Raw genomic sequence first — 17,642 nt, forward strand, 5'->3', positions numbered from 1 at the left:
CGTCGCTTTGCCGTACATCACTTACGCATACAACTCGTCCCGTCATGACACTGCCGGATTTTCACCATTTTACCTGTTGTATGGCCGCGACCCCACCTTGCCCTTTGACACGTTGCTACCTTCTGCAGTACAATCACCCAGCACTGGTTACGCTCGCGATGCTATTGACTTAGCCGCCCAGGCCCGAGAAGTCGCCCGTCATCGCCTCACAGTCTCGCAAGCTTCTCAAAAGCAACGCTACGACCTTCGGCACCGAGACACCCATTTTTCACCTGGTTCCTTTGTCCTTCTCTGGACGCCTTCACGTCGCGTCGGCTTGTCAGAAAAACTACTTTCGCGTTATTCTGGTCCGTACCAGATCTTACGGCAACTGTCCGACGTGACATACGAGATCGCCCCAGTCGGTCAGCCTTCAGTGCCTCCCAACGTCACTAGCGATGTTGTTCACGTCGTCAGGCTCAAGCCCTATGTCCCCTCTTAAAGTGAGGCTCTATAACTGCACCGGGACGGAGCTACTCCGCCGGGAGGGTGATGTTACGGTGAAGTGAAGGACGAAGTTGAATTGGACTAGAGGAAGACGAAGCCTGGCAGTTGCCTGAACGCCATATACCTCAGTTGTAAATATACATTATTTTATACTCGTGGGCCTGCTTTCTCCCTGCAACAATATAAACACATTTCCAAAATCTGCTGGGCCAATAGCTGAAGCTAGTAGAAGCCCATTGCGCATATTTGTTATTTTAGCAAGGGAATATACAGAAAAATCGGTTATACATGAACAGTCCCCAAAGCAAGAACGATCAACACTGAATGGTCAACATGTAAGAAACCAATAGACATAGCCCTCAATCTTCAAAAAGTAGAAACGCTTGATGAGAATAGGAAGTTGCTGGCCACTTTGATTTCAAACGGTACTGCATTCAATACTTTCGCGTCCTAATTTTCAATTGGGTGCTGTCCATGTGTCTTATTGGTTACAGGGTAATTAAAATTATTAGCGGTTCTATTTCTAGTATTCCTGTTAGGCAACACAAAAACGTTAATTGAAAGCCGTTAATTATTCGGTATGATGTTATTGACCACCATTGCAATTTTCCTGTCGCATACCAAAGGGAATGGAAAAATGTGCAACCTATTGAACAAAGCGGAACTGGGTTGATACCTTTTGGAGTGCGTTATTATTCGTAATGCTTTTTTCTGCAGATGAATTATTGGCTCAATGTAGAGCCTCCATGTACTGGCCCACAACTCACAGCAGTAGGCCAAGCCACTATTAAAAAGAGAAAAGTGATTTTCAGAACATATATGTCCAGTAATGCCCTAGTCCCGAGTAGAACATAAGTTGAAGCAAGCTTAGTGCACAAGGTATAAATATGTTTCACCCAGTTAAGGTTGATGTCTAAGGGGTCACCAATGTATTTAATGGCGTCAACTGGCTCAAGCAGCACGTTGTCAAGATCAATTTGTAATTGAGTATCTATGATACGTTTGCGTCTTGACCTAACCAGAACGTATTTTGTTTTAGCGGCATTTACTGTAACTGTATTGGCTTTATTAGCATGTGGAGAAGCGATATCGACATACGTCAATGATCATTTAACCCGAGAAAACAAACGACTGTTCGCAAAGGCACTTGCGCTGAACAAAGTAAAAGGTTGGAAATTCCTCTGGATGGACAGCTGTACAATGAAGACGAGAAACACGGAACGATCGCGTTTTCCGGATCTCTGGCGTGACAGATGTGACAGTTTTCATGCACTCCTTTCCTACCAGCATTTTGTGTTCTCGTTTTTTCACCATAACCATCAGCATGTTCTCTTTTGAACAGTGTAAAGGTTTACTGCGTGTAAGGTCATTAGCACTACCATCGATTCGTTTTAACGTACTCAGCCTTCGCAAGCATCGTGATGACCTGGTTACTTCCTACAATTAGTCATGCGCTCAATTTATCTGCTTATCAGAAACTTGGCTTTCACATAGTGGCGGAAACTTGCGTGGGTTTTCAGGATACATTTCGGAATACTGCAATCGAGATGGGCAACCCAGTGGTGGAGCTGAAATTTTAGTTCGGTCGTCACTAACGTAGAAGCGCCGCGGTGATCTATTTCGAAATTGGCAATGCGAATCTATTTGGTTGGAATTTAATCAGAAAGCGTTCACGCTAAACAGTCTTAATACAGTAGTCGCTTTTATATATCGTTCTCCATCACCTTATTCGGATTTTTTTTCACAGTTAGGTTTAGTTTTACACTCCGTTATTAGATAAAATAAGAACAAGACCATCTGTGGTGATGTGAATTTTAACATTATAGACATTAATAATCACTCGTGCTCTGACTACATCCAGTGTCTCCTCAGCTATGGATATTCTTGAATAATTAACATTCCCATTAGGTGTGACCCAATCGGTATGAAGGCCTTAATTGATCACACCTTTTCTAGTACATCTGGTCACATAGCTGGAGAAATTGATCTCACGTTTACTGATCATAATCCACTATTTCTTTGTTTAGACTATCAAAATAGTGTTGTATGACGCGTCAGAAGTCATCATTCTATTCTGCAGAGTTTTTCGATATAATCCATGCAACCAATCGGGATGACATCGGTGAGGACAATGGTAAAATAGCCTTTCAGTCCTTCTTCAAGATAAAAACTGATTGTATTGACACGTGTACTTATATTTAACGGGCGACCACGTTTCTCCGCCTAACAAATGTTATCGCACAGCGCGGGACGCGTCTGCATGTATCCGAAGTTTCTGAAAAGTTATCGATGCTTCTATCCGCTGTCTTGTCGCCGAACCTTGTGTTATCTGATTTCATCGCGTGACTCGAATGTTGTAGAACTTTGTGGAAGGCATGCGGGTCCCAACGATTAGTCTGGAACCTTCGATGACTGCTGTATAAAAGCCGACGCGCTTGACCCGCTGATCAGATTTCCGACGATCGCCGACCGTGTTCGCCGCTATCGTTGTGCTATAAGTGTAGCCTGTTTTTGTGGGCACAGGTTCGCCCAATAAAAGCTAGTTTTGTATTCCACCGTATTGCTGCTTTCTTCACCATCACTACCACGTGACAGTATTAAGAGTGAAGAGTTAATACTGAGGTAACTCACTGGTTTCACACCCCCAGAAATCCCAATGTGCTGATCACGTCCATTTAGAAGAAAAATTCACTCCATGAGAAACTCAAAATGCAGCCACTTAATACTGCATTAAAGTTGAGATTTGAAACATCCTAACGTGCTTTCTGCTATTCTTAAACGCCTCAAATGCGAATATTACCAATGCCAAATCGAGAAATCTAGAAATGACACTAAGAGCTTGAAAATATCAAGGCGTTTCTTAACAATAACAGGTCTGAATCATGCCTGAGTGAAATCATTCGTAAGGGCAGCTGCCATAATCAAATGATGTAGCAAATGCATTTAGAGACCATTTTAGTGCCATATTGGATGTCGAACCTGATCCTGACTTACCTTAAACATCGCACTTATTTGATCTGTTTCCAACGTCACCCGAGGAAGTCCACCGAGTCACGTCTTCTCTAAAAGGTCTGCGCCCTGGTATGCCCCGCAACGGTGAAACTTGTGTCAAGTGAGTTGTCACCAATTTGGTTAAATACAGTAAATAAAATGTTCAGGTCCGGTATTTTTCTAGGCTGCCTCAAGGTTGGAAAAATAGTTCCAGTACACAAAAAAGGTGACAGGTTCTATTGAACTGCTGTCCAATCTGCATACTATCATTCTTTAGAAATGTAATCGAAAAACCGTTTTATAACCGTTTAACAAAGTATCTCTCTAAATAGAACCTGCTGGCTCCTTATCAATTTGGTTTTCGCCAAGCCCTTTCTAATAAACTTGCTATTTTTTCTTTTACTGATGGCATCAAACAAGCAATAGACAGAGGTAGGTTGGTTTGAGCCGCATTCATTGACCGTACTAAGGCATTTGATGCCATCAACGATGAAATTATGTTGCACAACTCAAATACTTTGGTATATTTAGCCCCCCTTTACAGTTCATTAGCAACTACATTCTTAATCGATCCCACATTGCTGAAATGAACAATCATCGATCGTCAGAAAAAATAATTAAGGTGTACCCCAGGGGTCCTTTCTTCGACCTATACTCTTTCTTTTATGCATTAATGATCTACCTTCAATACTTTGTCGTCTTGTGCTGCCCCTTCAAGATGTTCAACTAGTACTTTGTCATTCTAGTTGTATTTTATATGCTCATAATACCATTTTACTGTCGATAAATCCCAGTTCTGCCCAAGAAAAACTTAACATCGACCTTCGCAATGCCCAGTCTTGGTGCAAAGCAAACTTGTATAGCAATCCTTTTAATAGCACGATTATGTTATTCCGTTCTCCCCAGTTATGCAGAAGTTCTACCTTAGCAGTTTCGCTTAACAATCACGCTGTACCTCTCTAGAAGTACCAAGTTTCGTGGTGGAACCGTTAATAAGCACCTCAACTTTGATCTTCATGTCATATCGCTTGTTAAGAAGGTTTCTTTTGGAATGCATGTAACTATTAAAACACATTCGTACTTTGAGCCCCACATTATTTCGTAACTATTTTACGCCTAAGTTTATAGTCATCTTTCTTACTGCGTGTCATCCTGAGGCAACACATACCACACCTCAAACTCCTTAAACACTTACAAAACGAAGCTGTAGGGTTTATGACATTCAGCCCATTGAAATGTAATTCTTCTCCCATATATAAAAATTTTAATATTTTTCCTCGCTATGAATTGTTTTTCCATAGGTGTGATGATGTGAATAGTGGCGTGTGGCGGTGGCAAGACGAGCTTGGAAGGATGATTGTGTTGTTGCAACAAGAGAATTGGTGATGGTGATTGCGGAGGAAGAGCACGTGCCACCAACAAGGAAGCACTGCACCAGGCGTCTATAACAGCAGGCCGCTGGTGCACAGGAGAGCTGAGCCATGAGTGGGATCTCCGACCAGGTCCGCACGGTAGCAGGACACCCAGTCGCCAGTCATCGAGCCTTGAACCGCCGTCCTGCCTGCTGCCGTTCGAGACTTCCGCTCGCTTTCACGCTCTGCGCGCTCTGCACACCGCTTCCTTGTTGGTGGCACGTGGTCTTCCGCAATCACCATCGGCAATTCTTTTCTTGTTGTTGCCACAACACAATCATCGTTACGAGCTGGTCTTGTCACCGCCACTATCCACATCATCACAAGTGCCCACCACTTAAGATAGTTGCCCGCAATTATTCTAACATAAGAGGCGGGGGTGCACGAGTACAGGTACGTGCAGATAGTTCAAGGAAAGTTCGTGGTCCACAGAAACAATTTATGAGCAATCACTGATCACCAAACACGTTGAGACTTCGGAACAAAAGCCAAAGTTCTAACAAGTGCTGTCCCAAGAGGTAACGCAGTTCAGATACGGCTTAAGTAATCTGCACGTACATTGTTTGACCCATTGATGTATTCCACAGTAAACGAATACTCCTGCATTAACAAGCTCCACTGTAAAACACGGTTGTTTACGTGCTTGGCCGACTCCAAGTACTGCAGTGGCTGATGGTCGCACTGGTAAACGAAAGCTCTCCCGCAAAGGTAAATGTGGAACATCTGGACAGCCCAGACAAGCGCTAAACACTCACGTTGAATGGTGAAATACCGGGTTTCTCTAGGCAGCAGGTTTCGACTAGCATAATTGACGGGGTGTAAAACATGTCTTCGCTGGTCTGTAGAAATACAACGCCTAGACTCGTATTCAAAATATCCGTGCGGAGCACGAATGGCTTCGTGAGGTCCGGGGCTTGAAGTATCGGACTTGCGGCGAGCTTGTCCTTGAGGACGCTGAAGGCGTTTTTTTGTGTCGGTCCCCAAGATACAATATGGTTTTGACCCTTTTTTGTAAGGTCAGTCAGGGGCTTGGCGATCTCGGCGTAGTTGGGGGTATACTTTCTGTAGTATCCGGTTAAACCGAGAAACGACTGTACGGCTTTCTTTGTGGTTGGCCTCTTAGCGGCGAAGATCTTGTCCAGTGTTAGGTTAAGTAGCAGTGGTTCTACTTTCGCATCTCCAATGCGGTGTCCGAGGAAGGTAATAGTATTTCGCCCGATCTTACACTTGCTAGCTTTGATCGTGAGGTTCGCATTGCGTATCATTTGGAAAACGCGTCGCAGGGAATCGACGTGTTCTTTCCAGGTAATGGTGGCGATTACAACGTCGTCAAAGTAGTGATATACGTGGGGTAGGTCTAAAACTGTCCTCATTAGGCTTGGAAAGACAGCTGGGGCAGTCTTGATTCCAAAATGCATATATTTGAAGTGATAGCGCCCCGACAAGCACGAAAATGCCGTTTTTTCGCGGCTCTCTGCAGCCATGGGTAGTTGCCAGTAGGCCTTTATAAAGTCAAATTTTGAAAAATACTGCTGTTTCCCTGCAAGCGCAAGGACAATATCCTTGGGATTGGCTCACTGTCGAAAACCAACTTTTTGTTCAGTTTGCGGAAATCGATGCACAAACGAACAGTGTTGTTGGGTTTCTTAACGACAACAATCGGTGCGTGATATGGGGACTGACTTCTCAATGATGCCTAATCGCAGCATCTCTTGTACCTCGCTCTCCAGCTTCTACGCATAGCCAGGGGAATAGAGCACCGGGGTACGTGAACAGGTTTCTCGGATATCAATCCCAGCGAACATTCAACGAGTTTTGTTTTGTTTGGGAGATCTGAAAATATCTTTGCGAACTCGTTGCACAATTCTTGAACTTGCTCGTGCTGTTTTAGATGTAAGCTTGGTGATACCTTGACGTGCGCGGTGGTTTGGGTTTGGCCTAGGCTTAGACAAGGGATACTATCTACCAAATCATTGTCGTCAGTAACTTCGGCCTTCGTGTTTTGGTCGTTGACAACGGTGGCTGTAGACACTTGGTTGTTCGGTACTTCCCGCTCCTCATACTTCTTTAACATGGAAGAGCTTTATCTTTGCACCTATGTCAATGGCATAGTCGACATCATTCCTGACTTCAGAGACCGTAAATGGGCCTTTCCATTTCATGAGAAGCTCGTTCGAGTCAGTCGGTAATAAGATCAGGACCTTGACCCCGGGTTGTAGTCTTTGTCTGCTCTTGCCATAATAATAAAATTCTTTTTTATGGGCCTTACTAAGCTCTTCGTGGGCAAGGTGACATGTCTCCTCTGGTCGGTTCCCGAGGTCCACAAGATAGGTGTATCGTCTATGTCATCTTTTGTCCACAGCTCTTTCAAAACGCTTAATGGTCTGCGCACGTGCCTGCCGTAGATTAATTCAAACGGCGAAAAGCCCAAACTGGCTTGCGGCACCTCTCGATACGCGAAAATAGGAGATAGGTATCGATCCCAAGACAGTGGCTTTTCTTGGCACATTCCTTTGAGCCTTCAGAGTGCCGTTGAACTTTTAAACCAAACCGTTGGCCATGGCGTGGTAAGGAGTGGTCCGGAAAAACTTGACCGAAAGCAGTCGACCGACTTCCTGCATGAGCTCATAAGTGACACTTGTACCTTGACCGGTGACCTTAGCAAACCGGATCTTTTTCTCTGGTTAACCTCCCTGCCTTTCCTCTCTCTCTTGACCGGTGACCACCTCTCGTGGCACGCCCACTCTAGAAAAATTTCAAGTAGTGCGTCAGCGACACTGACGGAATCGATATGAGCCAGCGCTATGGCATCACGATAGCGTGTGGCAAAGTCAATAAGGGTGATGACGCAGCGATTTCTTTTACCCGACCTTGTGGTTAGTGGTCCGATCAAATCAACCGCGACTCTTTAGAACGGTGTCCGTATAAGAGGTATGTTGCCCAAAGGGGCGACACCAACTTATCCTTTTGGCCTTGTAGTCTGGCACACATCGCAAGACTGGACAAAACGTTTTGATGTTTTCGTGCATCCCAGGCCAGTAAAAATCTGAGGATATGGTCGGTAGTACGTCGAACGCCCTGGTGACCAGCCATGATGCTTTCGTGAGCAACTTTCTGAATATGGAGTCGAAACTTTGTTGGGACGACTTGTTTAAAAGTTTTTCCCGTCGGTAGACTGTAGTGATGGTACAAAAGACCTGCATCTTCAGAAAAATAATACGCCGTGTCTTTCTTGGAACAAAGTTGCGTGCCAACCTTACTGAAGCTTTTTTTCTGTTCCTCAGGTAGTTGTGCTGGAGTAACTTCTGACGAATCTGAACGGCACTTTTTTCAGAGTTCGTTTTCTTCTTCGTCCATGCGGCGGCAGAAACTGTCTGACATTCCTCGAGATGCCGACGGTGGACTCGAATTATTTGCTTCGGGAGGCCCGTTTAGACATTCCCAATCAGGATCCGGCTCGTATGGCTTCCTCACTCCTGGAATATTGCCAAACACGAGGTCATATGAGGATTACTCATGCATAGTGCATATACGTCCCCAATGAAGTAAGGTGTATGAATTCGGTTGTGTGCTTCGGGTAAGTCCTTGCCATTGCCATCCAACAGTACAACATTCTTGGTTTGGCCAGTTAGGCACTCATCGGGAACCAAATAACGTCGCACAATGATTGTGTTGCTGCCCGTATGTCGCAGACCGTGTGCTACTTGTCCTAGTACTCGTCCTTCTACAACTGGCATAGCATCCACTAAGAACATTGGCGGCTTCTGGATCGTTTTAGCGCATTGAATTGTAGCGCATGTTTCTTCCGTGGATTCGGCCAGCGAACCGGAATCTCGATTTTCCACATTGTCTGCTATGACGAAAGACACGTGCCTCTCTTTCGGCTTACTCTTGCAGTCAGCTGTATTGTGTCCAATCCGCCCGCATAATTTCAATTTCTCAACCCCTCTGGAAGCGATTCGACAATCAGGCGCCGTATGTCTTTTGCGGTTGCAAAGAAAACAAGTCTACTGCTGTTTGTGAGGGGGTACAACACTGGGTTGATTGACTTTCTTGGCGTCGTCTGCTACTCTCCCAATATTCTTAATGCCCTGGCCTTCGGGGAAACGGTCGGTTGTGTCCGCAAGAGATGTAAGGGTTTTGCATTTCCTTTCATTGAGGAAGATGGCAAGCTTGGGGTGGCAGCAACGCAAAAACTGCTCAGCGATAACGTGATCCCGGAGGCCTTCAAACGGTTTAGGAACGTCAGCCATCGCGATCCAGTTATCAAAGTAGCTTGACATCCGTGCGGCAAAATGTTTTCCTGTTTTGCCATCTTCTGGTCGTACTTTATGAAATTTTTCTTTGTACCCCTGGGCTGTAAATCTGGATGGATGGATGGATGGCTGGATGTTATGAGCGTCCCCTTTGCAACGGGGCGGTGGGTTGCGCCACGAAGCTCTTGCTATTATACTGCCTAATGTCCTACCTAGGTTAAACAATGAAACAAAAACACTATGAACTACCACGCCCAAATTTTCTGATACCCTATTGCGAACTGTGCTTTTGTACGTCTCCGTCTTTTGTCGTTTCAATACTTTTCTTCCACCAATCCTCTAATCGCCTCTTACTAATGCCTATTGCGGATATGTTTGCTTTACTACTGCTTCCGGTGAAGCCAAGGGCTTCAAGGAGGCCAGTGATGCCTAAATCGACCGCTGGGTAGACGTCTTCACATTCTAATAAAGCATGCTCCGTCGTTCCCCTAACTTTACCGCAGCAAGCACATGCTTCTTCCTTCTTATATCTCGCTTTATAGGTGCGCTTTCTAAGGCATCCGGATCTCGCTTCGAAAAGTAATGAGCTTCTCTTTGAGCTATCACAAATGGTTTCTTTCCTGATTTCGTTTTTTCCTCTCAAGTAATTACTCATGGCAGGTTTCTTTTCCATTGCTGCCACCCATGAGATTATTTCAGCTTCTCTGACTTTCCGCTTGACCTTTGTTGCCGTGTTGCCCACCCTACAGGCCGCATACTTGCTGGTAAGCTTCCTAGTTCTTTTCCTCCACTGTGAATCAATGTTTTTCCTGCACAGATACCTGAACACTCTCCCAGCCTATTTACTTTCTTCCATATTCCTCAGCCGTTCTTCATACTTAATTTTACTACGAGCTTCCCTCACTTCAAAACTAGTCCAGTCCATATCACCCTGCACAGCTTCATCTGTAGTCTTCCAGTGAGCGCCCAATGCGAGGCGACCCACTGACCTTTGGTTCCTGTCGAGTCCTGATTGTACCCCTGATTTAAAGCAAACAACCGCATTTCCAATAGTAAGTCCTGGAACCATTACACATTTCCACATACCTCGGAGGACCTCGTACCTATTGTATCCTCATAGCGCTCTGTGCTTCATTATGGCTGCATTTCTCTACCCCTTTACTGTTATGGTTCTTTCCTGTGTTTCCGTATATCTGTTGCCTTCGTTTATCCATATACCGAGGTATTTATATTCTGTTGCCCGAGGTATTTCTTGGCCCTGCATCTCCACTGTCTGTTCACTGTTTTCATTGAATACCATAACAACTGATTTTCTAACACTAAATTTCAAACCTAAGTTGTTGCCTTCCTATCCAAAAATATTAGCCAGACGTTGCAAATCACTTTGCTTGTTAGCTAGCAACACAATGTCATCTGCATAAAATAAACCTGGGAGTTGCTGCTCTGCTACTGCTCCCGCCTGTTTGCATGATAGATTAAACCCGATATTACTTCCTTCTAGGGCCCTCTCCATCCTCACCATGTACATCATAAACAGCAGCGGGGATAAAGGGCACCCCTGCCTTAGTCCCTTGTTCATATGAACTTTCTCCTCGCTCCTCATCCCTTCCCATTCAACGCAAACGGTATTTTCTAGGTAAATCTCTCTCAAAAGCTGTAGACAATCGTTACCTAAGCCTTCCCCTTCCAGAATATCCCACAAAATGTTGCGATCTACGTTGTCGTAGGCTCCTGTAATGTATAAAAAGGCCACATACAACGGTCTGCTTTCTGCTTTTGACATTTCAATACACCGAGTAAGAACAAACAAGTTATCATCCAAACGCCTACCTATTCTGAAGCCATCCTGAAGCTCTCCCAAAATGCCATTATTCTCTGCCCATGCTTGAAGCTTTAATTTGATTGGCTGCATTGCTACCCTGTATCTGACTCCGCAAATTTCGACCACCTGGGGTTCTTTAACGTGCACCTAAATCTAAGCACACGGGTGTTTTCGCATTTCGCCCCCATCGAGATGCGGCCGCCGCGGCCGGGATTTGATTCCGCGACCTCGAATTCTGTCTTTCTCCCCCTTACCTTTATAAATTAAATTCATTCTACTTTGTCCCCAACAGTCTGGTATGCGTCTATCTTTTGAAGTTTTTTCCACTGCTTTCACCAGCGCTTCCATACTTTTTGGTCCTAGTTCATTTATCAGCCTAACGGGAACCTCGTCTAGTCCTGTGGCAGTGCGCTTAGGAATTTTCTCTTCCGCTTTCTTCCAGTTTAAATTTGTCAGCACCAGCTCCTTTTCCACTTGGGTCTCTTTCATGCTTTTTTTCTTCAAATACATCCTCGTCATTGCATTGGAAAGATTCGGCTATTATTTTTCGGATGTAATTTATTGCCGCTTCTAATTCAAGTCTGTTTTCATGTTCGTCTAGGATATGTTGTTGTATTGTTGTTGACTTCCTGCCTAATAATTTCATGTGGTTCCAAAATATTCTAGGTGCGGCCTTCTGTTTCTCACGTATTTCAGACAACCAACGTTCGCTTTCACCTTTTAATTTTGCTTGCACCAGTATTTGAACCATAGACTTTTTCTCCCGGTATATTTCCCATTTACTGGTTACTTCATCCTGCGGCAACTGCGCCTTCTTTGCCTGCCTGTGCTCTCGAGATGCTTTCTGTCGTTCGGCAATCGCTTCTCGTATCTCCTTGTTCCACCAGCTTTTCTGTTTCTTTTTTCCTTTCCAATGAACATGTTTCTCTTTCCGTATTTCTGTCGTTATTACACTTAGAAACTCTTGGCCACTTGCCAAGTTCTTCCTCAACTCTAGTGACTATATTTGCTATTTGTTCAGAGTTCAAGTTTGCACTGACCATTTTGTTCTGCTTGCTGTTTTTCCCAACTACATATCCCATTTTTAAAATGATGCGTGTATGGTCACTCCCTATGCTGCTAAACCCTTCCTCATCGATGGCCATTTCTCTCAACTTAACATGAATTCCTTCTGTCATCAGAGAGTAATCAATGGTCGATTGCCGGTTTCCCACTTCCCACGTGATCTGTGCTTCAAACTTAGGCCCTGTATTCAAGAAAACGAGGTTGTGTTGCTCACAAAGGTCTAGCGTTGACTTCCCGTTATTGTCGGTATAGCCATATAAATCCTGTATGAGGGCATTCATGTCACCTAATAGGACGATTTCAGCACCAGTCCCAAAACCCTTAACATCAGCGCTTATGCATTCCACTAACTCTTTATTCTTCTTTGTGCAATTTTTTCCGGTCCACAAATACGCAACGCCCAGCCAAGTTTCTTTCCCACTTATTGTACCTGATAACCAAAGATGCTCTTGACATTGTGAATTTACTTTCCATTTGGCTCCCTGATGGATGAGCATTCCGACTCCCCCTCCCTTTCTTTGCGACTTAGTTCTGTTGCACCCTCCCAAAACATAATTCTCAATAACTGGCGGCTCTTCCGAGTCTCCAAGGTGCGTTTCTGTAACCGCATACACCCCCATTTATTCTCTATGTAACTGCTCCTCAATCTCTGCCCACTTTTCCTTTCTTCGGCCGCCCTGCTTGTCTATGTACCTATTGCATGGCGAGCTCTTTTTCTTGCTTTCCTCCTTTTTCTGTTATCGACGGCGATGCTCTTCTGATGTTCCCCTAGGGGACCTTCTTCATTACTATCTACTCTGACCTCCTGAGCGCCCGCAGACCCCCTAACAAAGCAACAGCGCGACCACCAAGTCGCCGGCCGACTTCTCGCGCCAGCCTGTAATTGAAGTGGATCCCGTCTCGTTTAAAACCACCACAACTTCTCACTTCCCTGTTTACTTCGACAACCTCGAAGCCTTTCTCTCGGCTCATTTTCCATATCGCCTCAGTAGCAGCCGCTACGGCTCTTTGTACGTGACTGTCACGCACAGGCACCTCCGGTACCATGCACACCACGATCTGCACCTGAGGGGACAGCTCGCGTAAGTCATCCACCCCCTTCGACAAGCGCTGGCCTAGTCTTGTCCCTTTCCTCTTTAGGATGTCATTGAGCCCACCTGCTACTATGACAAGGTTGCGCAAGTGGGCATTTTCCGCGAGCTTTACTTTTGCTCGCTCCATGACAGAACCCAGTGTCCGCCCTGGAAATGTCCCTACCGCCACTCTTTTATCGCGTTTCACCCTCTCCACAATTGCTTTTGAGCACACAGCCAGATTTGAGTCGCCAGCGATAATCACCCTTTCACTCTCTCCTACCTCTCCCTGCTTCCCTGTCCTTTTCCGCGTGATTCGGACTCGACAAGGGGCATTGTCCGCTGGGCTCCTGCTTTTTCCGCGTGGCGGCCTCAAGGTAGGTGCCGCTCTTTGCAGCTAACCCTTCATCACCCTGTATGCATTCCACGTATTTCGCTGACCCTCCCTCACCTGTCGCGTCGGGGGCCTCCGTTTCATTGTCACGCACATTCTCGTTCACAGTTGCGGCCCTGTTCAGCTTTTCCTCGGCTGCTCGAAGTCTCTTTTCCACTACCTTCCGGGCATCACGCTCCCTGTTTGGCTCATTTTTGAGCCCTTGCACCTGTTTCAGAAGCTCTTCCTGGAAAGCCTCCATTTTCTGCAGCCTATTATCGACATCACATTGTGTGCCGGTTGATTCGATGCCCTCTCCATTCTCATCCGTCTCCTCATCTGCCTTGATGGACCCCCCGCGCACTGCTTGCTTTCCCGTCTTTCACGCCATGTATTGCACGGCTTTTTGCAAATACTACGACACTATAATATTGCTACTACTGATGCAAATATATATATATATATATATATATATATATATATGTATATATATCTATACATACATAATATTATATATATATATTTCCAAGCTACCATTTAAAGACTACAAACACTCAACGTCCCACCCGACTGCACTTGTTGCAGCACGTGGCACGAAAGGACGCTATAACCATCCTGCAAAACAAATGTACACGAAGCACACCCGCGCACCCGAAATACGAAAAAAAAGGAAAGAAAAAGGAAACCACCCAATTACTATTTAAAGGCAAAAAATCAGCAAATAAAAAACCGAAGCGAGCTCAAAGCATGCACAAAAACATTTCGTCACCGCCACGGAGCCCCGAAAAGCACGTCTATTCGCCACAAAGAAGCCAACGCCAAACCTGAAGCGTTGAAGAAGCGCCCTCTTCACCTTCTGGTAATCTAGGGAGTCAGCAGCAGTCATATGCCCAATCACAGTTAATGCTTCACCAGTCAAGGACATGCTTATGGCGACAGCCAATTTATCTTTAGACCAGTTATGTGCAGTAGCTACGCGCCCAAACCTCTAAAGATACGCGTGGAGGTCGTCGCATCGTTCGTCGAACAGCGGCAGTAACTTCTGGTGATTGAAGCAGGGTAGGCTTGGCGACGTTACCGGCGCGGTTGGGGCCGATATCTAGCTCTGCGCTTCTTGAAGCTTGAGCTTCAGCTGCAAGATTTGTAGCTGTCTCTCGTTGGCTTACCGCTGACTTTCTACTGCTGCTTTGGCTGCTTCGCGCTCAACTGCTCGTTCGTCCCGCTGCCTAGGCTGTTCTCTTTCCATCCACTCGCGAAATTCAGCGCCAGACAAGCCTAACAGTGTTGCAGTGGCAGCTAACTTGTCTAAATCCATATCGGTCATCTAGGGTTGCGCGTATACAACCGAATGCCGGTCTCCTTGTTTGGCATATTACTGGCGGATCCTGGCAGGCTCGCCAGATTGTGATCGAACCAAAGTTGCTGTTTCCGTTGCGCCCAGGATTGTTTTAGTAACGACGCGGCAGACGGGAGCTTTTTACGTGCAACACAGACTTTATACGGTCACGCTAACACGATACAGACGATTTACATACACGCGGACTAGAATTCGGAAGTCATTTGCCCTTCTATATAAGGATGTGCCTAGCACTCATGCATCACGACTCGCCGGTGTGCGTCGTCGTTGCGGTGACTATGACGGTTGCCGTTACGTATTGCTGAGCACTGCTGGCCACCGGGGAGCCTGAGCTTCCTGTCTGTCGACCGAGCCCGACGTTCTAGCGGCCGATGCGTTACGGGCCAGGCGTTACGGGGCCGCGTTTTTACAATTGCTAGTAGGTACAGCGGGGCGTGGCGCTTTTGACGGCACTCGACGTTTCTGCGCAGGCGCCAGTAGAAGCGGGCGCGAGAGAGAAAATCTGGGGGATTTTGCTCCTTGAATATATGACTCAGCCTAGGCACTACGGAACCGCGTGTTGTATTCGTTTATCCCCTAGACATGCCGTCATTGCGGAGTGCGGTCAAGTTAGTTTATACGCTCCGCCGCTGGCTACCCGCGCGGTGAGGCAGTGGGCGCGAACGCCGCTTGGTGATCGCTGTGTCTGAAGGGGCAATGTTCTGACTGGTGTTGTATAAATCGCGGGTCGCTTTTTTCGTCGCGACGATAGATCGGATTTTTTACAAGCACTGCTCCAGGAGGGCACATGTAACCGGCAAACGGAGGCCTCAGGAGAGCACCTGAGGTTATATTCAAGCAGGCGGCGCAGGATGTCCGGGGCACCCAAGCGGTAGCGGGGGGGATCAAAGCTGGAGGAAGGCCGGCTCGTGGGTTGGGGCAGCGGAGGCCGAAGCGTGCTAGGGGGTGTTCCTATAAAAAATTGGCTGTCCGCTATCGCGGACAGCCGATCCTATTCTCCCCTGGCACGCGCAGGCCTTTGCGAGCCCCAACCCACGGACCAGTCCGGCTTCTAGTTTTGATGTCCCCGTTGCCGCTTTCGTGTCCCGGAGGCGCCGTTAATTATGCGGAATAGTGGCACGTTTTCATTAGTAAAAACATGATTAAATAAATATAATTGCGTCGAGCCGCCAACTTGCGATGCTAAGTTCAGCACTACCGCGCCCCGCGACTTCTGCCGGCACGCCTAGCGACAAGCGCATACAACGCGCGCCAAGGTGCTTAGGCAGAGTCGTATTTAGGCAGTATAGTGCTTAGGCAGAGTCGTATTTTCAAGGAGAAAAAGTCCCCACATTTACTCTCGCACCCGCTCTTACTCGCGCATGCGCGCAAACGTCCGTCGTCTCCGCAAGTGCCGCGCTCCACTGTACCTACTAGCAATTGGAAATACGCTTACGGGACGGGCGTTACGAGCCAGCTACAGCAGTGGCCTTGTGTTCTGCCGGCCTGCTGTTTGCCTGCTTCCACGTCACGACAAGGTGCGGCGTGATGATGATGGCGTAAGACGTGGCCGTCGCAAGCAACGCACCAGCTGTCTTCAAGTGTCGAGCGACGCACTACGCAACGACAACTGAACATGGTCACCGCAACGACGACACACACCGGCGCGTCGTGATGCATGAGTCCTAGGCACATCCTTATATAGAAGCACAAACGACTTCCGAATTCTAGTCCGCGTGTATGTAAATCGTCTGTATCGTCTTAGCGTGTCCGTATAAAGTCTGTGTTGCATGTAAAAGCTCCCGCCGGCTGTGTCATTATTAAAGGATCCTGGGCCCAGCTAAAGCAGCCAGTTTGTTTCCATCACAATAGGCTATCATTCCTCATTTTTCATCTTTTACGCAATGAAGTGACTGCTGAAAACCTTAATACTAGCAAAACCAGATTTGCAGAGCCACAAAACCTACGACTCCCAAGGACTAGGACTAAGTATAGGAAAGAAATCGCCTTTTTTAGGACAGGATATCAAACTGGAATAGCATTTTATGTGAAATGAAATATATTTCCTCATTGCATTCGTTTTCTTTATTGCTAAAGAGATTCTTCTTAGAAAATATACCTGGTTAATTGTTACCGTGCGTCTTGTTCTAATTATCTTTATTGTTTTCTTTTTCTCCTGTTGTTTCCTAGATGTATTATTTTCATAATGTTCCTGTAAAGTTCAATGCATCGTTCTATAAAGTGTTCTGTTTAAATTATCTATAACTTATGTAAGCCTTGACTGCTACGTTATTAGTGTGCTCCCCGAGATTTTCTAACTTTGTCACGCCATATAGTGCTACTTATTCTGTGCCTGTTAAAATGTACAGCATTACTGTAATAAATATGAAACGCATTCAATGTGGCCGTAGTAATCATTGTTATAAGAAAATTTGCAACGACGACGACAGCACCTAAATCAACTTTTTATTTATCTAGTGATCACAAAATACTACGACTAATAATAGTAATAATTTATTAGTATTCACAATAATCGACGCTTTATTCTTTAAATCTCGCCATACATAAATGTGGCATTTAAAAGCGAAAAGTGATATTTTAAAATGAAAAAGTGAAAGGCTGTCTGTCATTTGGCTTGTTTTGATCTGTCAACGCAGCGTTAAAGAAAGAAGTACTTATGTTAACTGCAACAGAAAGTTACATTCAAAGCGCCTGGTGAGTAACGTTCACACTCAATGGTTAAAACGGATCTACAAATTGGAAAGAACTTACGGCGATGATAAAGCCAGCAGGTCCATTGAAGTTGTCAACCCAGCCCTGCGAAAAGC

The 17,642-nt window shown here is 45.9% G+C and overlaps 1 protein-coding gene across 2 annotated transcripts in view; it reads right to left on the reverse strand.

Moving 5' to 3' along the window:
* The window catches only part of LOC126538449 (putative fatty acyl-CoA reductase CG5065), a 134,189-nt gene that overhangs the window by 18,048 nt on the left and 98,499 nt on the right, over positions 1 to 17,642 (reverse strand). For both annotated transcript variants that reach the window (XM_050185291.3, XM_050185290.3), the window contains exon 8: positions 17,587 to 17,631. In XM_050185291.3, the coding sequence (XP_050041248.1) occupies positions 17,587 to 17,631 (45 nt within the window). The remainder of the gene's footprint in view (positions 1 to 17,586; positions 17,632 to 17,642) is intronic.

Source organism: Dermacentor andersoni, chromosome 4 (assembly GCF_023375885.2).
Source record: "Dermacentor andersoni chromosome 4, qqDerAnde1_hic_scaffold, whole genome shotgun sequence".
Lineage (NCBI taxonomy): Eukaryota > Metazoa > Arthropoda > Arachnida > Ixodida > Ixodidae > Dermacentor > Dermacentor andersoni.